This window comes from Balaenoptera ricei, chromosome 1 (genome assembly GCF_028023285.1).
Source record: "Balaenoptera ricei isolate mBalRic1 chromosome 1, mBalRic1.hap2, whole genome shotgun sequence".
Lineage (NCBI taxonomy): Eukaryota > Metazoa > Chordata > Mammalia > Artiodactyla > Balaenopteridae > Balaenoptera > Balaenoptera ricei.
In genome coordinates, this window is record NC_082639.1 from 95,832,941 (window position 1) to 95,859,964 (window position 27,024).

General features: G+C 39.5%; 1 protein-coding gene across 2 annotated transcripts; it reads right to left on the bottom strand.

Annotated features, from left to right (window-relative positions):
- Positions 1–982: 982 nt before the first annotated feature.
- On the bottom strand, positions 983–26,982 carry CLCC1 (chloride channel CLIC like 1). Of its 2 annotated transcripts, none has more exons than XM_059927098.1 (12): positions 26,874–26,982; positions 15,543–15,683; positions 15,040–15,141; positions 12,983–13,090; positions 10,365–10,586; positions 9,958–10,098; positions 8,498–8,591; positions 7,130–7,227; positions 6,701–6,847; positions 4,731–5,072; positions 2,968–3,258; positions 983–1,302 (listed from the first exon to the last, which is right to left on the bottom strand). In XM_059927098.1, the coding sequence occupies exons 2-11, from the start codon at positions 15,669–15,671 to the stop codon at positions 2,998–3,000; spliced, it is 1,644 nt and encodes a 547-aa protein (XP_059783081.1). In that variant the 5' UTR covers positions 15,672–15,683; positions 26,874–26,982; the 3' UTR covers positions 983–1,302; positions 2,968–2,997. The 2 variants fall into 2 exon arrangements, with proteins under 2 accessions (XP_059783081.1, XP_059783084.1); XM_059927101.1 differs by having other exon boundaries at positions 26,854–26,982.
- Positions 26,983–27,024: the final 42 nt, after the last annotated feature.

Genomic DNA, 27,024 nt, shown 5'->3' on the forward strand with positions numbered 1-27,024 from the left:
AGTCTATTAAAAAATCTAGATTTTTTTCCACTAAGAAAATCTCTATTTTCAATATAATTTTAGGCCAAAACCATTATAAAAGAAACTCTTAAAAATAAACTTCTTTAGCGTGTTTTGGCCTCTGTGTAATTTTTTAAATAACTAATTTTTATATATATACATATGTAAGTACAGATATGTATATATGTACATTTTGTGTGTGTGTGTGTGTGTGTATATATATATAGTATATAAAATGGTTTAAAATTGCATGTTCTGTTGCAAAATACTGTTGTAAAACTTTTTAGGACCTAATGTCAGAAAATCCAAAACCCTCATGTGACTCTGTCAAGAACCTGGTTCACAAAAATTAAGTACGAAAGACGTAGGTTAAGCCCTCAGTTGTCATTAAGCCCCTTCCCTCTTCCCAGAAACTGAAGGTGGTTTACAAGGGGACATAATACAACATAAATTAAGTTTAGCAAAAGCAAGTCAACAAGGATGGGACAGAGCTGGGCCTGGACTAAGGCTGAATTGCATAATACAAATGCCCATGCCTGGAACAAGTTGGCAACTCATTCACCCCTGGTTGCTTCTGATTCTACACAGCTGGGATGGGATCTAGGGATCTGGGCCTTTCTTTGTTCTTTCTAAAAATCCTCCAGGCGATTTTTATGGGCAGTGAAAAGCACTTCTACAAATAGCCAATGTTTTAAAAAATGAGAAGAAAGATAGTTACACAATCTGGACTCACATTAAGGGCTCAGAGGAAAAAAAAAAAAGATTACTCTTGGTTCTGAGATCAGACACAAATTTTGTCAAAAGTACTAACACCTGGATTATATTATGTTTTATGTATTACATATAGGGTATAATGTCCTGGATTAGCATCCTTTTAAAACCTGCACTTAAATTCCATTGGGCTTTTTCTTACAAGCATACTTACTGAGCAAAGACAGCATACCAAACCACAATAATGTAAAAATAGCAAACCAAACCACAATAATGTAAAAATAAGTGTTTATTTTGTGTATATGGTAGTTCTCAGACCCTGTAAACATTCAGCGTTATCCATTCCACTTAAAAACTGCTTTTGAAAAGCTATCTGCCCCACTCTGATTTTCCTAAAAGCTCGTTACTATAATCCTTGGTTTTAATGATAAAATATTGGCTAGACAATAAACAAGCCTGTTTCTTCTAGTTATAAACTGGCCTTGATATGTTCAATTTGCTTTAATAAGTCTTCCCTGAATTGCTGTCACCTTTCAACAGCAGTACCTTGCTGCCTTGCTGTCAAAGTAGATTTCATCCCCAAATGGTTATCTGTAATGAAAGAATACAAAGATGAACTTTTTCTTAAATTTTCTTTTAAAGATTCATTTTTGGATAAAAAGCAGTCAGAAGTGCAAAACAACATTAACTGTACTCTCACAGTTACAGTCTATCAACTGAGGCATTCATTTCACAGCTCAGAGGATAATTAGCACCTTCGGAGCATACAATCAGTGTGAACAGGCCTAGCCCCCAGAGGACTACTTTATATTCATCAATGTTCACAAATCTATCCCAAACTGCCGGCATCCCTACATGCCTACTGTTATAAAGTTTTATATAAAATCCTTTTGCCTTTCTTGGAAAAAATTACCTTTCTGATGAAATACTAATGTTTGCAGTACTAAGCTAGAAAATAATATTAACACATAAAATTAAATTGTTACAGGCATCTAAGTGATGCTTCTGGGAGCCAAAAAGGGGTATTTCTGCATTTCACATAAAAAACATATCAAAAAGCAAATGCTTTAAATACATCTTTTTTTTCTGAAAGAAATGCCTGCATGAAAATTTTAGGACTATTCCTGACTGGTATCATTTTTAGTAAGCAGCTGAATATAAATTGTAGTGTGAAGGTTAAAATAAAGGATAACCAAATATGTGTAATATATGTGCTTCCTAGTTAGATCTCGTGCAAAATTTATAAATCCCTTTTTTAGAAAGTTTAAAATGAAGAATAGTTTAAAAATCAGAATAACTAATTTGAAATGTTGATTGTATCACCTGTCTAGGGTTAAAAAAAACACCCTACTCTGTTTTCCTTACTGTGGTATTTATTCCTCTCTTTGTATAGATCTCTAAAAATTAGAACTTCATATGGCTTGGACAGTATGGTTTACTGTAATATAAATTAGACAATCGCAGCTGCTGGGATTCTGAGTAGCAAGGAAAACAGGTCTTATAAAGCCTGTGTACTTCATTTGCTGGGGAAATAAAGCCATTCTCAAAGTATGTAAAACTGAGATTACTGATTTAACAAGCTATGTAATCTAAATTCCCCTGACAATCTTCAGTTCTGTCTTAGCTAAGGATAAAGTCAAAGGGGTGATAAGGAAGCAGGCCCAGTAACAGCGGTAAGAGTTTAGAGACGAAGGCTGATCCGCAGGCAGCCTACACGAGGCAGACTGACACTGGTGACGCAGACTCCGTGGCTGCACTAAAATGCTGAAGTGAATGAAGAGGGGAAGCATGACTACAGTGACGTTCCTTACATGTTGTGTTTGAGCACCTACCACTTGAACTATTCTGAGTCCAGGGCACAACAAATAATTCTGTTCACTAAAGTAGGTATCACAGGACTTCCACGAGGCAACACACACTTTGGTGAGTTGGTTCCTATATATGCCTGTAAACAACAGAACTTCTTTTTCAATGTCCCCTAATTCAAACTGGCCTCTTTGATTATTCAAAATCATTAAAGCTTGCCATATGTCATCTATGAGATCCTGGTCCAGAATTAACACTTCAAAACTTTATAGGATGCATCTTAATATCAAAGAAAGATGAAATTAAATAGAGATACATGCGTGCTTGTTAATCCTGATTGTCAGTAAAAATACTGATGTTTAAGTTGGCATCTGTGTAGTAAATAACAGAATATTTGTAGAGAAGAAGAAATAGCTGTGAAGAGTATACTTTACGAAACTCAAAGATGACCTCAGAGCTGTGGTCCATGTCTGTGTTCCTCTAGCCACATGGGCTGCAGTCTGGATCCCTTCCACACACCCTCACTGCAGTGCTTGCTGGGCTGGACGTGCTGCCTTCCTCCGGGCCGCCCGTGGCGTCAGTCCTGAGCTGGGCCTTTTCCACTGCAGGGGAACCTTCCACACTCTCTGGTATCTTTTGGCCAGAGACAGGCTTAGCAGACTGGCTGCTTTCAGTCAGTGTGCTTTCTCCTGAGATTCCACCAATTTCTTTGGGCTTTGTATCCAAAATAGGTGATTTATGCTACAAAGTAGAGAATTAACAGTGTTTTAATTGTTTAGTTAACATAATGTGAAGGTTTGTAATAAACATGTTCAACAAGTTCCCACACAAATCTGTTACAGCAAACGCTGAACTCTTTCAAGTCCTGGTTCCAGTGCTGGATTGTAATTATATAAATGTTATTAAGCCTCACAGAATTGTACATGGAGGAGTGGGAAACTCAGGATATGCTAGGTGGTCTAGTGATGCAGCTTAAGGAAGGGTCAGGAAGACTGGTGACCAGTACTGCTAACTCCTCTTGCTAGTGAGAATAATTCACTCAACAAATACTTACTGAGCATACATTAAGTTCTAGGTGCTGGGGATACAAGACAACAAACAGACAAAAACCCCCGCCCTTCCTGGAATTTACATTTAAGTTGGGGAGAGAATCAGGCAATAAATTAACAAAGTATCATGCTGTGGGTGGGAGGGTTGGATAGCTCTTTAAATTAGGGCGGTCTGAAAAGATGACATGAGCAAAGGCTTGAAGAAATGAACCTTATGAATATATGCGGAACAGCATTCTAGATAGTGAACAGCAAGTACAAAGGCTTGAGTTCAAGGAATAGGCAGGAGGGCCTTGTGGCTGAAGGAGAATGAGGGTGGAGGGGGCGCAGGAGGAGAGATCAGTGTGGTAACAGAGGTGGGAAGCCCTAGGCCATCTTGATATCTTTGGCTTTCCCTTCAAGAGAGCCCGGAACTCACTGGAGGATTTTTGAGATGAGTGACAGATAACCATTAACTATTAAAGCTGAAAGGAACATCTTAATTTTCTAGACGCAGGCAGATATGTTTCTTCTAAGGAACTCCACGGGAAGGGATTCTACAATTTCCTAGATTCTACTGCGCTTGTTACTATTTCTCAAAGGTTTGCGTCTGCAACCTAAACTTTGCAAATGACAATACAAAGTCCTCTTGCAAACAGAAATGGAAATGTCCCTTTAAATGGCCAATAATGGTGGAAAAGAGGCCTCACCATTCCACAGGTAAGAAGTATAGTCTAGCCAGCCAACGATATAAAAGATTTGGGAAAGCGAGGTTTTTGGTCCTTTCCCAGCTCACTCTTCCATCTAACTAAGGCTTCAGGGCTCTCCTGCAGGTTGGCTCCCTAAGGCTCCAGGCCTTCAGTGAGGACTTCTCTCTGATCTCTTCGAAGGTAGAAATTTCAGTCATGCTCACTTGTTGGCTTCCTATGAAATGTCATTATGAATTACCATCTGTTCCAACAAAATTACTGTTAAATACTATTTAACATAAAAATTAAATCTCATTTCTTCTGAGGAGGCTGGACTAACTTTCGACCAGAAACGGGGGGAGAGAGTGAATAATTATTATCACTGGTGATATAATTAACCATGAAAAGTAAGAGTAAAAACACTTAACCAAAAGCACTATAGGAAGCACTTACACCTAGTATTTAGGGACAGCGAAATAAACAGTTGCTGACTTACGCTGGGTACCACCTTGGGATGCTCTCTCGCCTCTGCGTCTGGTAAATCAAATGCCGGAAGCACTTCAAGGCTCTTGTTGCCAGTCTGAAATCTCAAGTCAACATCTCTCTCTCTCAAAACCTCTCTTCTACTCTCACATGTTTTGTCATTAGGGCCGTGCTCAATGGGGCCAATTTGGCCCCTATAATAGAAATCTGCATCACCTGCTCCACCATGGGGTCTATAATCAATTTCCTGCTGCCATCTTCTTTCACCTGGCTGAAGTGCCTGGGGTGGTTCTCTTTCAGGACCACCCACATGTCTCAGCATATTAACTGATTTTCCAGCACCATAGCAGAAACTCTAGAAGGAAAAGAAATACATATTCCTGAGTACTTAATGGCTGACTTACAACGAAATTTTGAGGTGCTTTCCATGGTGCCAACAAAATTCCATAACTTATGGCATTTATAGACATAAACATCTTAATTTCACTGGGTTTTCTCTAGATTAATACAGGGCCAGAGTAGCCAATAAAATTTGAGAAATCGCCAAGTATTAAGTAGACATTTCAATCAGCTGGACACATTTTTATTGAATTATAACAGCAGTTAGGCTAAAGCCTAGAAATTTAAAAGGTATTAATTGTCTGATCATTGCTCATGTGTTGTCTACATTCACACGCATCATATAAGGTAAATGCTGAAAATTAAAGTTGTACACCATTATGTAAATATTCTCCTGTAGGTTTATTTATTTTTTACAAACTCGCTTTAGCTACAGCTAAAATTCAACAGGTTTTGAGTCACACTCCAAGGGAAAAACTAGGCAGCAGTTCTCGAAGTGTGACCCAGGGACCCCTCAGGGGATCTCTGAGACTCTCAGGAATCTGTGAGGTCAAAAGTTTTCATAATACAAAGACATCAGTCTTCTTCACTCTCCTCTTGTACAGCAGAGTCTTGTGGGGCTAGAGTGACTGCCTCATTCTGATGGCTCATGCACTGTGTGCTTGTGTATACTTGTATTTTTTAAATTTCTGGTAAATATCAATAAATAAACCTCCCACAAACAAGTGCTCTTTGTGGTGTTCAATTCTGAAGAATACAGAAGGGTCCTGAGAACAAAAAGTTTGAAAACCACTGTACTAGAGATACTACTCTTTGAAGACAGAGCAGCAAAAGGCCTTTTCTTAGGCAGCAGATGAAGCAACAAGCGATGAAGGGGTTTTGCTTATAATTTCAGTCTTAGAGACTAAACTACTACTATACAACTAATGTCACCTAACAAAACCATATCCCTAAACCAATGAATCCTGATCACAAGCCAAAAAACAAAACAAGAATAATTTTTAAGTAAATAGATCATAGTGAATTTTGTATCCTTAAGGGAAGACAATTCTTTAATAATGTCCCCTGGCACATCTGAGTTCTTTGCATTTTGTTTTATGAGACAACTGCTTTATTAGGGTAAGGGCTGAAAATCAACCAAAAAAAGAGCTGAAGAGATGACTCTTCAGTCATCTGATGGATGACTGACAAGTAATATTGTAATATTCCTTAATAAATGTCTGCTCCTGGATCCCCCAAGTTGTTTCTTAGTACACCCACCTCTTTCTACATCCCTTTCTGATTCTATGTTAAACCCAATGTTCTTCTGTTCTCAGTGTGGCAAAAATTCAGACTGAAATAAGGTCCCCTTTCTCAAAGAGGACATAACTGATATCATGTGTATTAATTCATGAAGTTTAAAGAACAAATGTTAAAAGAGGGTATTTTTCTACCGCTTTGACAACTACAATCAAACTTGAGAACCGTTTTCTTGCTTAGAGGAATGTGCAAGTAAGTATAAACAAACATTTATCACTTAAAAATCATCTTTTCACACCATTAAGCATGACTTAGCCTGATTTACAACATAAAAGAAACCTAATAATTTCAGAATTGCCTTTTTTCTGTAAATCCTGTTCATTGTTAACAGTGCTATATACTAACCAGGACAGCTAATGCCATAATTATCAGCACTGGAATGTGTAGTAACACTGGGATCTCCTTCATGAGTGCTTTAATAAATTCACCAACTCCTTTTCCAACATGCTTCAATGGCTCCGTGACAAAGTTGGTGAATGTAACTGCTAGTGCCTACAACAAAAGATAAAAACAACTTAATTTTTTTCCTCAAAGGATTGAGGCATATAGAACAAGCCAAAATCAACTGTACTGAGGCTGAAATTATGAAATTCCATACATTTAAATGTTATCATATACTTTTCATGTGAAAATCACTGTGTAATGGAAGTATTTTTTTCTCGAACAAAGGTTTATTATTAGCAAAATGATGGTAAAAAACACTAACAATTTTTAATAAATACAGAGACTTTTTGCTTGCTTTATGTAAGTAATTTTCACAAAATATATTCTAACCTTTGTTGGTGGGACCAACCAAATAGGGTTGACTAATAAGAGCTCATAGTATTTTTGGCATGAGTCATCCTTATAGGTCCATGAACTTCTAAGCCATTCTATTTAGAGAAACAGACAAAAACAGAGTCATTTTTTTAAAAAGTCGCATTTCATTCCCAAATAAGACAATATTTTAGTTTTAACTGTCCCTCTCCCCACAACCCCCAATCAATTTTAAATTGTTTTGCAAACAGACTCCCAGTAACAGTGATTTTTTAAAATTTCATCTTATGTCCAAAATGTTTATTTTAAAAATCCATTCAAATTATACAAGTCTTATACAGGTAAAATATATTTTATTAAGATTTCTAAAAGGCAAACAATTAAAAACAGTTCTTTACACACACAAAGGAATCCAAGTAAAACTGGGGAAATCTGAGTAAGATTGGTGGCTTGTATCAAAGTCGATATCCTGGTTGTGATACTGCACTATTGCAAGTATGCAAGATGTTACCAGTGGGGGAAGTGGGTAAAGGGTACACAGGATCTCTCTGTATTCTTACAGCTACCTGTGAATCTACAACTATGTCCAAAAAATTTCAATTAAAAAAGTCAGTTCTTTACTTATTTTACAAAATAAAGTAGAACATTAGTTCTCTTACTTTTTCTAAATCAGACTCATGTACATTATGTACTAGCATGAGCTACAGGAGGCATTTAGTTGTTCCCTGAAGCCAGGAAGCAAGGCTGGGTTGGTTTGGCTCCCATATCTTTTCAAGAAAAGTAATTTTTTGGACACCTTGATTTGTTGCTGAGATTCTATTCTGGGTCAGTCATTACGGACTTGCATTTATAAAGAGACTTTGATCATTAAACCATTCCCACTGTTAGATACCTATAACTAAAGGCAGTCAACATTAGTGAGAATGTTCATAAAATTTGTAAGAAAAAGTAAAATAATTCCTCATAAAAAAAAACAGTATAGTAAAGCTACAATAAGATTTCACAAGTCAATATAAGGAGATTAAATCGAAGGTGGAAATGAATTCATATATACATTGATTCACTTCTCTAATAAACTTCTGCTGAGGACCCAGAATGTGCTAGACACTGTGCTAAGGACTAGATGAACAAAAGTGAGTCTAATGCAGGGAGACAGATAATATCAGAGCCAGCAATATACACACTTTCTATCCCTTTCCTGTCACATTACATGAACACAGAAGTCACTGGTCTGAAACCTAAGACTCTTCTTGCCTGTTCTGATACTAAAGATTCAGTCATGGAAAGCCTCCTTCTGGCATGTTATCATTTCTTTGTAATTATTAATATGCTTTTTCATTCTCAGAAATTCTACTCAAAATAAGGCCAAGGGAACCAACACCTTACCCAAGAGACTTCCAGTCCAATCCATGTTCTCAGCACACACATTGTTTAATGGCTCCATCTTGGCAACTTCAGCCTGATGCTGGGCAAAGGCTAGCTGACCAACACCAAAGGGAACCATGAAAGGCTGCTAACAATGAAGGTTACGCCTACACATCCTAAAAACCTTAGTTCAAAGTGTGTCTTCACCATTCACCCAAACCAGATTATTTAAACATTTTTCACAGAAAAAAATACATATTATTTTTAAAAAGTGGCTCTTTTCAGCTCATGGCAAAACAGTCTTAATGCAACAGGTAAAGAACTAACTACAATTGCCTTCTTTGTAAAGTAATTATGAGGAGGAAGGAAAACCTTTTTACTAAAAAGATTGTTTTAAAAATTAGTTCAAATATAGCTGATACCATACCCCCAAATATAGCTATACATATTAAACGACTACTCATTCTCTTACACAATTCATGACAAAATGGTGTTTGGCTTTGGATGATTTTTAGCACAAATGACCAATATGTCTTTTATAAATAAAAGCCCTGGGGGAAATCATTGAGAGAACAATTTTCAACCAAACTACCTTCTTTCCTCCAATTTGTAAATACTTAGTTCTAGAAGCTATAGAACTTAGAGCTAAGGAAATATCACAATGATTTAATCAGATGAATTCACTGAAAATAGTTGGCTACTTGACTCACCCTGCTAAAAAGGTCTAAAATTTTCCTTAAATGATTATGTTATTTTGACAGGAACAATAATGCTTCTTCAAATTTCTATATATAACGTGGTCCTGATTTTTAAAGAATTAAAAATTTGGAAAAAGTTTATAAAGAAATACCTCAAAATATCAACAGTGATTATCTCTAGGTGGTAAGATTATAGACAGTTTTATTTTATTTTTTGGCCATTGCACGCAGCTTGCAGGATCTTAGTTCCCCGACCAGGGATCGAACCCGGACCCCCGGCAGTGAAAGCACCGAGTTCTAACCACTGGACTGCCAGGAAATTCCCCAGACAATTTTTAAGAATTAAATTTCTCTGTATCTTTCTATCTTTCCTATCTTCTCTACCATAAATATACCACTTTTATATTCAGAAAATAACCTAACTTTAAAAAACAGTATTTTGGTATCACTTCTAGCAAATAAAAAGACATACCCCAAATTACCTACATGAGAATTTTTCAAGTGTGTCTACATAATTCTATTCTGATTTAGCTGTCCAGATGCCACCCGTCATCAGGAATTGGGTTATGAAAATCAGGACTGCATATTTTTCCCCACTAACTGGTCAAGGACCCAAAACACCAGGGACACCTGAGCAGTTGCCAATTTCCTCACCATCACCATCTCCGATCACCGCCTCCTGCCCTCATCTGAGACAAGATTATATACTAGCTCTGAATGGATTACAGTCTTTCATTATGAAATAACATTTGAAAACTTAAAAACCTTCTATCTATACAATACCTTATATAAATACATCCAATTCCATCCCAAGCTGATGAGAAAACTGATGAATAAAACACGTCTCAACTGGGTGTACCAACGAACATACGTCCACAGCTCAGTAGCTACTAACATCACGATGCAGAGCAGACACAGAAGCATCTCAAAAACAGAAACAGAACAGAAAGAAGAGTCACCGCCAAGCTATCCTTCCCAACAAAAAACACTGATGGTCAGCAAAAACAAAAGAACTGGACTTGAATACGCAAAATCATTTGTACCATTTTGCTGCATGTTCGTCAACCCAGTGTCAGTGACTTAGTATGAGTTCTCAACATAATTATGGTGGGGTTTTTAAAGTGTTTTAAAAAATAAAAACATGTTAAAAATAAAAACATGCCAATCACGTCCCCCTCATCCCATCTTACCATCAATACATTATATGGATCCACTCCAAAGGAATCTTCAAATTGCCACTTCCAGGTTTCAAAATTATGAAACTTAAAATTAATTAAAATATCACTTAGTGCATCATCCAAGGCTCCTGGCTTCCAATCCTCTCCACTGAGAAACTTTTGTATTTCTAACAAGGTTTGTCTTTTAAGGATAATCTCGGCATCATAATGCATATCAACTTTGTTTTCATCAGGCTGAATTAAATTTGCCAAAAATAAAAAATAAAACAGAAAAGGAGAATTTTATCATTATATTACTCAATGAAATATTTTAAGACAAAAGCTAATTTGGAACTAAATATATAATTAGTTCACAATATTTCACAGGTATAAAATAAGAGTAATAATATCTACCTGTCTGTCTCACAGGCCAACATGAAAACCAAAGATAATACACGTGAAAAACACTTCAAAAATTATAAAACTCTATGCAAGTAACATACAGTACATTTTACTAAATTACAGTTGATTCCTGCTATCTGCAGTACTTACATTCTATAAAGTCACCCTGAACACTAGTTAGCAAACACTGAACCATGGCTCCTACAGGAAATACAGGGTTAGGTTCCTGCAAGCACATTTTCATCAACCAATCACTTCATAACCTTTTTATGTTACTGTTTAAAGACACCTTAATATAGGGACTTCCCTGCTGATCCAGTGGGTAAGACTCCGTGCTCCCAATGCAGGGGGCCCGGGTTCAATCCCTGGTCTGGGAACTAGATCCCACATGCATGCCACAACTAAGAAGCCCGTGTGCTGCAACTAAAAAAAAAAAAAAAAATCCCGCATGCCACAACTAAGACCCAGCGCAGCCAAAATAAATAAATAAATAAATAAATATTGAAGAAAAAAAAGGAAAGAAAGAAATTTTAAAAATAAATAGACACCTTAATATAGATACTGTGGATCCATTAACACTGAGCTCATAGCCAACAGCACTATGACTCATGACTGAACTAAGCTTAACTAACAAGGGAATTTTCTTTAAGGCACATCTCAGCCTTCTTGTGCTTAGGAACACTAGATAGCATAACATTTGGGAGATTTTTAAACAGCAAAATTTTAAAAATTAAAAAATGAAAGCCCAAAAACATAAACAGACCACAGAAAAGTACTTGTTTATAACATGAGAGCTGAAAACAAGAAGGCAAAAAATGGCCTTGTTTCACCTCAGCTGAGAATGGGCTCACTGAGCAACTCAAACGTTTTGTCACTCCGCGCATGTCTGAAAGTGACCACAAAAGCAGGAGTACTGATTCTGAGGTTACAAATAAAGTTTAATATTTGAAATATTTAAAAATATGGAACCCACAAATAATGAGGATAAACTATCATTATTTTATGATTCCATTTATGACTTTCCATTTGCTGACAGTTTTCAAATAGCCTAAAATTCGCAGTAGTACAAATAAGAAAAACAAAAAGGATCTCAAAAAGCAGCAAAATCTGGGTTTCCATAAATATGCATGACAGTCACAACTATATTACTGAGAGTTCAGGTTAGCAAAATCATTATAAACATTATCTTTTCTAATAGTAAATACTGATATTTATATTAAAAAGTAAATATAAAATGAGAAAAACCAAGTGTCATGTAATATCACAAATCATCAGTAAGTGTAAAAAAGCGGCCATTGATTAATACTTCTAAAAAACCAGGAACGAAATACTCCAAGCTTCTCCATCTTGAGTATTTTCTGACTCTACCTGTTTCCTCATCTATAAAATAGACTCTTTTCCACCTTGCACTCAGTTATAAGACTCAAACTGAAGGGTGTACATGTGAGTACATCTGCTTTTACATCTCCAAAATAAGGTGGGATTACTATTCATCTAACACCCCCTTTTTTTAAGTTTTCTTGATGTTTCGACTCCTCAAAGTGAAAACAATGACTCTAAAAGATGGAATCTTAACATTAATCATGAACAATATGTGCCTGATATGTAATTTCTATAAAGCAGCCTTGCCACAGTAAACAGCTAGGGGGAAAAAACTACTTAAAACACACTTTTCTTTTTCTCAATATATAATGATATTACACCATCTGAATAAGAAAGTGTGGAAGTGGTAGAAAACAAGAAGTAAGGACTGGGATAGAATTTCCTTACCAAGTCATGAGTTTATTAAGTTTCTAACTGTTCGGGAAAGTTCAAATAGCAAATTTAAAAACAATCTCCCTCTGGACTTCCCCTTCACCTTCCAATACAGGGAGGCGTGTGTTCAATCCCTGGTTGAGGAACTAAGATCCCACATGTCGTGCAGTGCAGCCAAAATTAAAAAAAAAAAAAAAAAAAATCTCCCTCTCCCTCCAACCCAATTAAGTGGTAGGGCAGTGCACAGAGTAAGTAAATCCCCATGAACTACAGGAAAAAGAGGAGGGATCTGCACTGCTCAATTGCCTTCCACCAAACCACTGTAAAGCAGGCAGCTACCTTCAATCCTGCATGAATAGGTTTTGGTAAAAGGGTGAGTCAGGTATCCTCTGTTGAAGCATAATGATGCTTTGCCACTGCTTGATATAATGTGAAATTAATAAATAACGAAAATATCCACTACACTGATTAGTATCACACCACCAAATACTCACAAGGCCAAGCTTTCTGGTTTCAATTAAAATCTTATTTAAGTATCTCCTAAAAACAGGATTGCTTTGACTTTCATAGTCTTTTCTCTTCTGCTTTTCACACTCATCAATCTGTAACCACAAAATAAATACAACATTAGTTAGCATCAAAGTTTAATGTAATAAGGGTCAAGTTTCTAGCCTAGTGGCCCCATCGAGATCAAAGTAAGGAGCTCGTTATTTTTTTATCAAGCTTGCATTAAAATGTAGATCTCACCTGCTTCCTATGGGTTCTCTTTGCAAAGGGCAAGTAGGCAACAAATAAGGAACACATGTCCCACACTGCGCCCTGACTGGCAGTTTTCTTGCTGACTTTCGGCAATTTTAAAACTGAAGATCATGAAACAAGGAAGCAGAGATGTGGATAAGCAGAACATCTGGACCAATCTGCCTCTTCCTAATTCCAAAGTAATGGTTTAACAAAGAAAGGAATGAAAGGAAAAAGGGGGGAAAAAGAAACCCAGAAAGAGAGGACAAAGAGAAACAGGGATAGCATGAAGCCGGAAAATGAAGGACACAGCAAAGATTTTCCTGAATGTGCATATTACTTTTGGCCTTTTATTAATTTTTCCTGCCAACTATCGATCACCCCCTACCATATGTCAGGAACCATGGCTTCTCCCGAGTGTCCTACACATGGCACCCCCTCTGCACAGAGTCCTTCATTAGAACAGACTTCCTCTGAAATTAGCTCTACAAACACCACAGTGGCCTAGTCTCTGAGGGAGGGTAGTGCACATCTTACAGACATTCAGAACCTGTGAAAAGTACTTTTTACTTGAGTGTGGACCACAAGTTGCATGGAGGACTGAAGTGGGCTTCAGATGATAAACATACAATAACTGAGCAGCACACACAGACTCAGGACAGAAAGACACTCAAGAAGTCACAGGGCAGTCTCCTCTGCTTTCAGGCAAGGTTTACAAACCCTAAAAATTTTTAGTTTCTTTTTAAGAGAAACAATTTTTTAAGAGAAACAATTTTTTAAAAACAAAGACTAAAGACTCCATTTTACCAATCATGTTGTTACAACGTTTGAACCAAAGGCACAAACAATGGAATGAAAAATGTCAGTAAAAAGGCATTTCTCCATTTCCTAACATCCAGCCAAATTAATTCACTACACCACAAAATGCAGTTAAGACTGAAGCAAATTTTATCCAAGCATTTCTTTGCTAGCACTCGGGTGAGAAAACATTCACATTTGATAAGACACACAAGCAGCTGCTTATAGATCTCAAACTGGGATATATCTGGATCTCAATTAAAAAGCCCTCCCAGTCTCTCAAGCTGGAAACCTCCCTCATTCACGCTAGCCTTCCCTATCCTTTTCCCCTCCTCCCTCAACCATCACAACTTGCTTATTCTACCACGGAAAAGTTGCACGCTTTCCTCTTCTCTTCACCCCATCACTGCCTCAGTGTGAGCCTCCAGTGTCGCTGGACCTCTGCCATCCCCCCCATCCCAGCCCCCTCCACAATGCCACCAGCACCCTGCCTCACAACCAACTGAGGTGGGTTCCCGCAGCATAACCTGTGTTCAAACTCCCCAGCAATCTTGACTTACTTCCTTTCTCATAAACTCTACTTCAGCCACATAAATAAAAGGACTGAATAAATGAATAGCCACCACACACTAAATTATAATAATCCCTTATATTTATAAGAGCAGCTCTTATGCTTAGAAACTGGCAGTAGAGCCATTTCTTCATTTGCTGCATTTGCTGTGAGTTACTACAGCCCAGCATTGCAACAGGTGATAGAGCACCACCTCGTCCCATTCCTTGTCCCCAGAAATTTTCAGTCTGGTAAAGAAATAATTACAGCATAGTGAGATGTTATTGCAGCAAAATAAAAGTACTATTTCGAAAATCAAAGGCCAGAGTAACTAAAGAAAAAAAACCATATATATGTAAATTGTAGTTTAGATAGAAACACAAATAATGTTAGCAAAGACAGGAAAACAGAGAGCAATTTAACATACTATAAATAATACAAAAATCATGAATAAAAAAACCTAACCTTATGAGTTAAAGAATCAAGTCTGCTGTAACATTCTGACAATTCATCAGCATGTGATAAGTCAGGACTGACCTCTTCTTTCTCTGATATACCATACTTCACCTAAAGCAAAGGAGAGAGAGATTTTCTTTCTTTATAGTTCAGTTGTAAAAATAACCTACAGTTAATGAGACTAAAATTTTTACTTCATCATTTTATGGCTTTGCTCGTTATATTCCTCAACTGTATTAAACCACCAAAAAAGTAAGAGCCTCAAATTTATATCCTAGCTAAGAACTAAAATCAAATTAGTTTGCTTCTCGACGGGCTTTACATTCAAATTTGAAACAGAAATAAACAGGTGGGGTTGAAATCATCTTAGACTAGGAGGCAAGAAGACATTCTGCATGACTGCTAATCATTGATATAGGACTCTCATAGCTCTGTGAAAAACAATAACAAAAGTAGACTATTTCCATCACAGGACTGATAAGGTGTTACACACACATGCATTTTTTAAATACCTGAGATTTTCTCATTGTTCCTGAAGCAGCATCATAGTTAAGCATGTCTGTGGGGTCAATCCAGTCATCATCATGAGCATAAGCAGTTATCAGCCACAGACATTCACAAAAGAGCACAGAACACATCATCCTGCATGAAGGCTACAAAAATTAATAGATATAGTGAAGTATGATTAATTTTGGAGGAACCTGTTTTAATAAAAACAATCTACTTCCTTCTAGTGTTAAGATAATGCTTTCTTAATAATAACTGAATTAAAAATACTCAGTAAAGTGGTATTCGCATAAAAACACATACACACATGCACACATATTCTCACTGAGACAAAAAGTATACATAAGATTTTCTAAGTGATTCAGCAATTCCACTTCTAGGTATATATCCAAGAGAAATGAAAATATACGTCAACACAAAAACTTGTACATAAACATTTATAGTTGCATTATTCACAATAGCCAAAAAGGAGAAACAACCCAAATGTCCCTAAACTGATGAATGAGTACCATACAGTGGAATATTATTAGGCCATAAAAAGGAATGAAGTATTGATACATGCTACGACGTGGATGAATCTTGAAAACATCATGCCATGTGAAAAAAAAACAGTCACCAAAAACCATATATTATATGATTCCATTGATACAAAATGTCCAGAATAGGCAAATCTATGGAGATTGGTAGGTGAATAAGTCTGAGGATATAATAAGGGACAGAGGGGTGGTAGTTAAATGGTACAGGGTTTCTTTTTTTTTGATTGAAGTATAGTTGATTTACAATGTTGTGTTAGTTTCCGCTGTACAGCAAAGTGATTCAGTTATACATATGTATACATTCCTTTTTATATTCTTTTCCATTATGGTTTATCACAGGATATTGAATATAGTTCCCTGTGCTATACAGTAGGACCTTGTTATTTATCCGTTCTATATATAATAGTTTGTGTCTGCTAACCCCAAACTCCCAATCCATCCCTGCCCCACCCCTTGGCAACCACAAGTCTGTTCTCTACGTCTGTGAGTCAGTACAGACTTTTTTGGGGTTTTTTTTCAATTTTATTTATTTAATTTATTTATTTTACTTTTGGCTACATTGGGTCTTCGTTGCTGCACGCGGGCTTTCTCTAGTTGCGGCGAGCGGGGGCTACTCTTCATTGCGGTGTGCGGCCTTCTCATTGTGGTGGCTTCTCTTGTTGTGGAGCAGGGCTCTAGGCGTGCAGGCTTCAGTAGCTGTGGCTCGCAGGCTCAGCAGTTGTGGCGCACAGGCTTAGCTGCTCCACAGCATGTGGGATCTTCTCAGACCAGGGCTCGAACCCACATCCCGTGCATTGGCAGGCAGATTCTTAACCACTCTGCCACCAGGGAAGTCCCCGGTACAGAGTTTTTGATGAAAAACTCTGATGAAAAGTTTTAGATCGTGATGAAAAACGATCTAAAATTAACTGTGGTAATGGTTGTACGTATCTGTGAATATACTAAAAACTGCTGAATTGTACAATATAAATGGGTGAATTGTACAGTATGTGAATCATTTCTCAGTAAAACTGTTTTAAAGAAAACAGGTATTTGAACCAAACCCTACTCATCCCCCATTTTTTTTTAACAAATGGGAAATTTAAAAGGTGCAAAATTAAGATTCAAATGATGTGACTGAACTCTCTAACAGTCAGAGAAAACAGCTTGCTTCATCTAAGCCTCTGCATAAACACCGTCAAATCGTTTCAACACAGTATCTCCTCTATTCAACAGTGTCCAACACAGTAGTCATTAGCCACATGTGGCTACTGAAATTTAAATTAATTAAAATTAAGTTACATTGAAAATCAGTTCCTCATTCTCACTAGCTGCATTTCAAGTGCTCTGCTGTCACATATGGCTAGTGGCCACCAAACTGGACAGCGCAGATACAGAACATTTCCATCACTGCACAATGTTCTGTCAGACAGCCTCTCTTATACCTACTCTGAATAAGGATCAGGTAAGGGATTTCCAAGATGAGAATGCCCTGGGCCCTGCCCATAAATGGCTTACACTCTAGCTGCAGGAATAAAAGTAACTCTAGGCTAAACTAAACACTCTTTTGTATTCCTGGTGTGTTCTGTTTCTTCTTCTAGAGTATCACACACTGAAATTAACCACTTACTGGTCAGTCTCATCCCTTAGCACCGTGGCTCTCAGTCTTGGCCGTGCATTAGAATCACCTGGGAAGCTTCTTAATCCTCCTATCTTCTGGCCATATCCCAAGCCAACTGAATCAGAATCTCTAGGCGAGGGACCCAGGCATTGGGATTTTTAAAGCTCCCCACCTGGTTCCATCACACAATGAAGGTAGAAAATCACTGCACTGCAACGTGAACTTTTCCAGGGAAGGTAACAGCTTACTCAAGTCTAAATTCACCTTCCCAATGCCCTCTCCATCTTGCCCCCTCCACCTCTCCAAGCCCAACACTCAGCCCAGTGGCCAGCAAGTGAAAGACATTCAGCAAATGTTTGTTAAGCCGCAAATGCAAATGATCAAAGCCTCAGCAGGGATTCAAAGGGTTTTACGGGCTCACAGGATGAAGAAGCACATCTGACTGGGAGAAACTGGGAAGATTTCATGGAGGAATGGGCATGGGAAATGGACTTTGAAGTATGGGCAACATTCTAAGAGTACGAGATGAGGGAGGCAGAGACAGAGAGCAAAATGTACTCCTCAGAAACTGGAAACACGAGGATGGACGTGGTGGAACACAGAGGCGGAGAGGTGGCTGCAATGACTCTGCAAAAGTAAAAAGGCTTCTGACTAACTTCACGGGCTAACGTTAGCTTTCAAGGGTGATGGGAACTACATTTTGGGAAGATGAAACTAGCATTAAATATACACTCAGAGAGTTCAACAAGGAGGCTTGAGAAGAAAAAGGATGTTGGTCTGAAACAGTGACGTCGATGAGAACAGAGAGAACCCATCGGACATGTTTTAAAGATTAATTCTATAGACCTCAGCAACTGAATGCACGTAGAAGGAAAGAAAGAGAACGATGGCAGACATGACTCCAAGATTTTAAGGCCTACCAACAACAAAAATGGTGCTATCATTAACTTAAAAAGGAAATTCAGAACGAGAATAAGGTTTTGGGAGAACGTTCAGCGCTCTTGTGTTCAACGTTTACAAAATACCTGCTGGATACTGGGCACTGTCGTAAGTGACAGGGCTACCAGGAAACTAGGCCAGCCAGGTCTTCTTTAAGAAACTTACACTCTAGTGGGGGATGACAATGAATTGGCAAAAAAAAAAAATTTCAGATAGTGATAAGTCATATAAGGAAAATAAAACAAGACAGTGGTGTAGATGCATTAGGTAATGCTGGGTATTTTAGAGAAGGCCTCTGAGGAGATGAAACATGGCCTCAAATTCTTTATCATTTCCCGCACTGAGAGATGGAGTTTATTTCCTTTCCTCCTAAATCTGGGCTGGCCATGTAACCAGCCAAAATACTGGGGTAGAAGTAATGCTGTGTTGGCTCTGGGCCTGGCCTAACCTATACCAAGATCAGCTGCTTCTACTTTATCACTCTGGAACACCTGCTTTTGGGACACCCTCTTGGAACTCAGCCACCACGCTCTGAGAATGCCAAGTCACCTGGAGAGACCACGTGCAGGGGCACACTGAGCTCCCAGTTGGCAGCCAACATCAATGACCAGCCATGTGGGTGAGCCTTCTAGGTGATTCCAGTCCAATCCCTTGGTAACTGACTTGGTGATCCTGCCAACATCATGTGGAAAAAAATAACTACCCAGCTGAGCTCAGTCAAAGCCCCACAAGCCACGGAATCATGAGAGATGATAAAATGGTTGTTGAAAGCCCCTCAACTTTGGGGTGGTTTGCTACACAGTGGTAGATAACCACAACATTTAAACAGAAAAATGATAAGCTAACCTTAGGAAGATTTAGGAAAAGAAAACCCAGAGAGAGGGCATAGCAAGCATAAAGGCCCAAGTAGGGACTATGTTTGAAGCATTCAAAGAACCGGCAAGAAGGCCAGAACAACTGGGTCCTGGGAACGAGTTGGAGGGGAGGAGGGGAGTTGGCCACAGTAATGAGTGTGGTTTTTACTCTAAGTGTAATAAGAAGCCACCCACTATAGAGTTGTGTTTTTTTTGAATTTTTGAATTTTATTTTATTTATTTTTTTATACAGCAGGTTCTTATTAGTTATCCATTTTATACATATTAGTGTATACATGTCAATCCCAATCTCACAATTCATCACACCACCCCACCCACCTCCCGCCGCTTTCCCCCCTTGGTGTCCATACGTTTGGTCTCTACATCTGTGTCTCCACTAGAGAGTTTGAGCACAGACGTGATAGGATCTGGGTTACATTCTAAAATCACTGGGGCTGCTATGTGGAGGCTGGAAGAGAAGAGCAAAAGCAAGAGACTAGAAAGGAGGATTTGCAGTAGTCCAGTTGAGAGATGAAGGTGGCATGAACTAAGACAGCAACAAAAGCGATGATAAATGATAAGATTTTTAAAACTTAAGGTAGATATTACCACATGTGGCAAAGACCAGCTAACAGGTCACCAAGCACATTCCTTCTTCTTCCTTCTGGACACATGGTAACTACACATCCCAGCCCGTCCTCCAGTTAAGTATGTGACAATTAAGTCCTGGCCAGCGCAACAGCAGTGGAAGGGACATGCACCACATCCATGAAAGCCTCCCACGCGCGACCCTCCATCAGCTGGCCCCCTCGACCGTCAGGGAATGGGGAGGACACTGAGCCCTAGAGGAGGGCAGCCAAACTAAAGGAGCTGGGACCCTAACTGACCACATGCAAGGCCACCTACTAAGTGGGAACATGTTTTTTGACTTTCACGTGAACAAAAATACATTTCTTTTATGGTAAGCCCTGAGATTTGGGGGTTTGTTTTTTTAACACCATCTTGTGCTACCCTAACTAATACAGAAATACACTGCAGAAATTGCTGGTAAATTGGATGTAAGAAGTAAGGACAAGAAAAGATTCAGGATGACATCAAGGTTTGTGACCAGGGCACCTGGGAGAATGGGAAAGACTGAGGGACACTCAGGTGAGCAGATAGCAAGTTCTGACATATCAAGAGTTCTGTTTTAGACACAGTATATTTCAGATGCCTACTAATATCAAAGTGGAGATGTCTAATACACAGTACGGAGCTAAGGAGAGGAGTGGGGCTACAGAAACACAGTTGGGAGCCATCAGGATGTAGATGAGGTTTAAAGCCACAGACTGGATAAGATCACCAGAAGATCCTTTATGAAGATAAAAGACTGAGTCCTAGGGCATGCCAACACTTGGAGGTCAGAAAGAAGAGGGGGAACTGACGAGACACTGTCAGTGAGTACTAGTAAGGCAGGAAGAAAACCAGGAGAGGCTGGTATTCCAGAAGCCACGTGAAGAAAGAAGGGAACAGATAACTATATCAAATGCTGCTGAAAGATCAGGTGATCAGAGGGCAGCAAACTGACCACTGGATTTGGTACTGCAGTTTTTAACAAAGTGTTAGGGACAAGAGCCTGACAGGAATAAAGGAAGAATTCAGGTAAAGGTTTGGGGTTAAGATGACATAGTAACTCCATGCTCCAAAGCACTCCCCAGACTCCTACTTCTGGCCAAGATGGAGTAACAGGGACCAGATTTACCTTCCTGCCTGAACAACCAAGAAAGAACCCTGCATAAAATATATGAGATGGTTTTCAAGAAACTGGACACCAGGCAAGAAAGAATGGTGGTCCTTGAAAGATGGGAAACAAACATGGACAGCCCTTCCACTGCCCCAGGCTACTGTCTTAAATAACCATGGGCACCCAGAGGGGAAATTCAGGGAGAGCCCAGGAGCTGGGATCCTTGAGGAGATGGAGTTGAGTCTGGAGAAATCAAGGCAGCTGGAGTTCAGAAGGGAAATTTGCATAGAGACAGACCTGCAGAGGTCTGCAGAGGGTCCCTATTACTCCATCTTGGCCCCAGCTCCTTCAAAAACCCTTGAAATTTCCTGAGTGATAGGACTGTCTGTTATGCTAACGAGGTGTCTCATGGTGGGCTCCTAGATAGCTTCAGGTTGGGAAACGGTCATCCAAAAGACCAAGCACATGATTAGAGGGTTGGAACTTTCAGCCATCCAACCTCTGGGGATGAGAGGGCAGCTGGAGATTGAATTCAATCATGTGGCCAATGAATCAATCATGCCTATGGACTGAAACCCTGATAAAAACTCTGGACACTGAGGCTCAGAGGAGCTTCCTGGCTGGTGACACAGTGATGTGCTGAGATGGTGACACACCTGGATTCCATGAGGACACAAAAGCTCTGCGTTCTCCCCCACAGACTTTGCCCTATGTGTCTCTTCATTTGGCTGATCTTCATCTATGGCCTTTATAATAAAACCATTAACTGTAGAACTTTCAGTGAGTGGTTCTAGTGAATTACCCAATCTGATGGGGTCATGGGAACCCCCCAATCTACAGCCAGTTGGTCAGAAGTACAGGTGGCCCCCAAGACATGCATCTGATGTGCGGAAAGTCTTGTAAAGGACTTTGCCCTTAACTTGTGGGGTGTGCAGTAACTGGATAGTTAGGGTCAGAACTGAACTGAATTGGAGGACACAGTCTGTATCAGAGGAATTGGTATGAGAACAGACTCCCTTGAATATTCAGCACCACACTGATCAGTGCACACATAGGAGGAAAGTACCTGAGGCCTGAGAAAGCACATGGAAAAGATTCAGTTCAAAAACAAAGAGTAAAAATTAATAAATTAGAAAACATGTAATAGAGAAGATAACAAAACCAAAACTTGGTTCTTTGAAATGATGAATAAAATTGATAAACCTATAGTAAGATTAATGAAGAAAAAGAGAAGGCCCCCAAAACCAATATCAAGAATGAAACAGGGCTTCCCTGGTGGCGCAGTGGTTGAGAATCTGCCTGCCAATGCAGGGGACACGGGTTCGAGCCCTGGTCTGGGAGGATCCCACATGCCGCGGAGCAACTGGGCCCGTGAGCCACAACTACTGAGCCTGCGCACCTGGAGCCTGTGCTCCCCAACAAGAGAGGCCGTGACAGTGAGAGGCCCGCGCACCGCGATGAAGAGTGGCCCCCGCTCGCTGCAGCTGGACAAAGCCCTCGCACAGAAATGAAGACCCAACACAGCCAAATAAATAAATAAAAAATAAAAATTAAAAAAAAAAAAAAAGAATGAAACAGGATAAATTCATTCATGATTAAAACAAAACACTTAGCTAACCAGGAATAAAAGAAAACTTTGTCAGAGTACTACAGCAAGCATCACACTTGGTGGTAAATATTGAAACCCTTCCCTCTGAGATCAAGAATGAGACAAGGGAGAAGGTGCTGGAGGGCTTCTGGGACGATGGCAATGTTCTACTCCTTAACCTGGATGGTAGTTACATAGGTGCTTGCTCTTTAATAATTTGCTAAGGTGAACATTTGTATTTTACACACTTTTCTGTATGTATATTTCACATTTTACAAAAGGTTTTCCCCCCCCCCCATGGGAAAGACTAATTAAGATATAGTTATGCTTATTTGCAAGGCAGAAATAGAGACACAGATGTAGAGAACTTATGGATACCAAGGGGGGGGGGGGGGGAAACAGGGGTAGGATGAATTGGGAGATTGGGACATATATACACTACTATGTATAAAATAGATAACTAACAAGAACCTACTGTATAGCACAGATAACTCTACTCAGTGCTCTGTGGTGACCTAAACGGGAAGGAAATCGAAAAGAGAGGGGATATATGTATACGTATAACTGATACGCTTTGCTGTACAGCAGAAACTAACACAACATTGTAAAGCAACTATACTCCAATGAAAATTAATTTTAAAAAAGTATTTTTACAGTCTAAACTGCATCCCTCCACCAAATTCATATGTTGAAGTCCTAACCCCCAGTTCTTCAGAATACTGTATTTAAAGGCAGGATCTCTAAACAGATAATTAAGTTAAAAATGAGGTCATGAGCCCTAATCCAATATGACTTATGTCCTTATAAGCAGAAATTTGGACACAGGTCAGAGGGAAGATGATGTGAAGACACAGGGAGAAGACGGCCACCTGCAAGCCACAGAGAGAGGTCACAGAAGAAACCCACCCTGTTGACACCTTGATCTTGGACTTCCAGCCTCCAGAACTATGAGAAAATTAATTTCTGTTGTCTAAGCTGCCCAGTCTGTGGTACTTTGTCAAGGTAGCCCTAGCAAACTGATACAAATTTCTTTAGACATAAAAAAAACTAATAAAGTCTACAACCCATAGACTCTTGATATGTTTAAGAAGTTTAACCTCAATGAGGAAAGGTGTAAATAAAAGAAACAACAACGAGCATGGGAACTGATCAAGCATATTGATAAATTTAGTAAACAACTGATAGTTTTTTTTTAAAAACCTAACTTTCTATGTTTAAAAATGTAAAGCCAAAATACTAGATAACAATAATGATGGGAAAGGCATCCTAAAATCCCTGTCATGCTCCAGAGATGCTTAGAAATACTGGATAACTGTATACATTACTGGGGGAAAAAAAAGAGTTAAGCTAAGGAATAAAGCCTTGAGAAGACCCAAATACAAAAGAAGAGAGTAAAGACTAATGAGAGTAATAGAAGGCAAGCTGAAAACATGCAAAGTGTTTTATGCAAGAGGGGCTTAATTTGAAGAAGGAGGTATTAGTCAACTATATTAAATACTTCAGAGAAACTGAGAAAAATAAAGTTTGAAAAAAGCCACTGGATTGGTTAATTAGTTGGTCATCTGTGAATTGACTTTCACAGAATGACAGGGAGAAGCCTAATTCTAAGCAGTTAAGAACTAAGAAGGTGAATAGAGAACAGACTTGTGGTTGCCAAGGGGGAGGGGGTTGGGGGAGGGATGGAGTGGGATGGTGGGGTTAGCAGATGTAAGCTATTATACATGGAATGGATAAACACCAAGGTCCTACTCTATAGCACAGAGAACTGTATTCAGTATCCTATGATAAACCATGATGGTAAAGAATATAAAAAAAGAATGTATATATATGTATAACTGAATCACTCTGCTGTACAGCAGAAATCAACACAACATTGTAAATCAACTATACTCCAATGAAAAAAAAAAAGAACTAAGGAATTCCCTGGCTGTCCAGTGGTTAGGACTCTGCACTTTTTCACTGTGTGGGCCCGGGTTCAATACCCGGTCAGGAACTAAGATCCTGTAAGCCGCATGGCGTGGCCACAAAAAAAAAAAAAAAAAAAAAGAACTAAATAGGTGACAAGGGGAGTGCCTGAACTGAGCAGAGACTAGGAAAAGATGGCAGTGTCTAAAATCAAGGCTACAGTTAAGGCTTTTCATAGGCAACAAGGTTTTACATGACTTCATCAATAGAAATGAATGAGGAAGGATGGAAATAAAGGTTCTAAAGCAAAAAGAAGAGAAGCTCAAAGTTCACATTACTGTTTGATATCAAGAGGATACTGAAAAAGTCCATTGGAAAGCACAGAGTGTCCCTGTGCATGCAGAGGCTGGGATGGAGAATGGAGATGTGGAAAAACAGCACTAAAGGAAGCATTCCACAAAGGGAGATGAATCAAAAGCCTGTCAAGCAGCTGAGTTTTGACTATGACCCCCACAAAGTCATGCTATTGGCAACTACGCTATTTTCTCCAATAATGATCAGCAGATCCAGGGGTAGGGTTTAGCAATGCAGAAATGATGGAAGACCAGGAGGTGATGCAGAATAGTGAAATCAGCTGCAAGGTCAAGGCCTCCTGCCAAATCCCTGTGGTCTCTGATTTCTCCTTGAGAAATCCTTCAGATAATCTCACACTTCCTCCAAACAAAGCCACATCTAAACCTGGTGGAGATTTTGTTAAGAAACAGATTCTGATTGAGTAAATCTGAGGTGGGCCTGAGATTCTGCATTTCTAACAAGCTCCTAGTGATGGCAGAGACACTGGCCCACAGACCACACTCTGAGTAGCAAAATGTTAAGGAAAAGTAACCATCCTATGTTGGTGTAATTCAGTGGTGGCACCTGTTATTCTACCATTTGTCAGTAATAGTCTCTCTCCCTTAGTTCTATTTTTTAATAATTTTTTCATCTGTGTGTTTTTGACACTAATAATGTCAAAATTATTATATAATAATAGTAACTAGTATTTGATTACTATGTGCGAAACCCTGTTACGTGCATTCATTCATTTAATCCTCACAAGAACTCTTAGAAATAGTACTATTATTATCTTCATTTTATAGATTAGAAAAACAAGTAACTTGCCCAAGGCCACTTAGCTATTAGGTGGTCAAACCCAGACTGGCTCTACCTAAAACTGCCCCTCCAGGGCAAGATGCTAGTGGCCCTGTGGGGCTATTCTGAGAAGATGGAGAGGAGGAACTGCGGGATCCCCACCTCCACAAAGCAGGAAATACGGAGAGTGGGCTTTAACAGGAGCTACTAGACTGGACAGCTACCAACAAAGGCAGAGATCTCCAAGGAGATGCCAGCCACTGAGTGGAAATCGGCACAAAGGAGACACATCTGATTTCAATGAATTTACACGTGAAATGAGTAAGACAAAGCTAACTTGGGTATTAGAGTCAACTTCTGTATTAACCTAGAAGTAACCTGGCATAAAAGTCAGGATCTTGCAATTTAGTTCGTGTGCGTTTGTGTAGTTTCCCGGAACCGTGGTTCTCAAACTTAAGAATATGCATTTCTAACGATTCCTCGATGACTACGATGATGATGCCAGTAATGGTGATAAGCTAGTCTGGGGACCACACCTTCATAACCACCATCATAGTGAAAATCGTCATTGTTTTTCACCACCCACTCATAAATATGCATCTCTAACTTTTAACATTCAAATTAATTTGGAGTTTTTGAAAACAACTGCAACCAAATCCGAGCCATTCTGCTAACGGTATTTGTTCAGATTGTACCTAAAGTTTTCAGAGATAACTGAAGCCAACAAAAGTCAACGTTCGCTCGCGTCTCGCTTTGCCCTTCTTGCCCCTTTTCCCTAGGCCGCTCTCTGAACCGCGTAAAGTAAGACAACCGCGTGGCACCCAGAGTTAAGACAGCCAACTGGCCGGGGAGATAAGGGGTCAGGTTTCTCGCTCATCCCGGTCGGCGCCGCGCTCCGAAGTCCCCCGCAGGCCCGGGCGAACTCGGCCCCCGCCCGGACAGAGGCCTCGGCCTCCCCTGCGTCGCCGCCCGCGGGACCCGCCCAGGCCGAACCGCAGCCTCGCCCGCCGCACAAAACACACACGACCGAGCGAACTCACGTCTCTGGTCGCCAGCCTACCTCTCCGGGAAGGCAAACACCGACCCGAGCGGCTGGAGAAGATGGCCAGCCGCCCCCCGAGCCGCCGAGCGCTTCAGCGGGAACCTGCCTCTCGCTCGTCCTTATCGACTCGCTCGGCCGGCAGCTGTACGTCCTTCCCGGGTGCGCGGCT

What these genes read in the sequence shown, in the direction of transcription:
- CLCC1 (XM_059927098.1), bottom strand. Translation starts at nt 15,671, where the DNA reads ATGATGTGTTCTGTGCTCTTTTGTGAATGTCTGTGGCTGATAACTGCT. An exon ending in TTATGGCATTAGCTGTCCTG is followed by an intron (nt 5,073 to 6,700) that starts GTTAGTATATAG and finishes TTTTCCTTCTAG; the next exon opens with AGTTTCTGCTATGGTGCTGG. An exon ending in ATCCCAAGGTGGTACCCAGC is followed by an intron (nt 3,259 to 4,730) that starts GTAAGTCAGCAA and finishes TCTACTTTGTAG; the next exon opens with CATAAATCACCTATTTTGGA.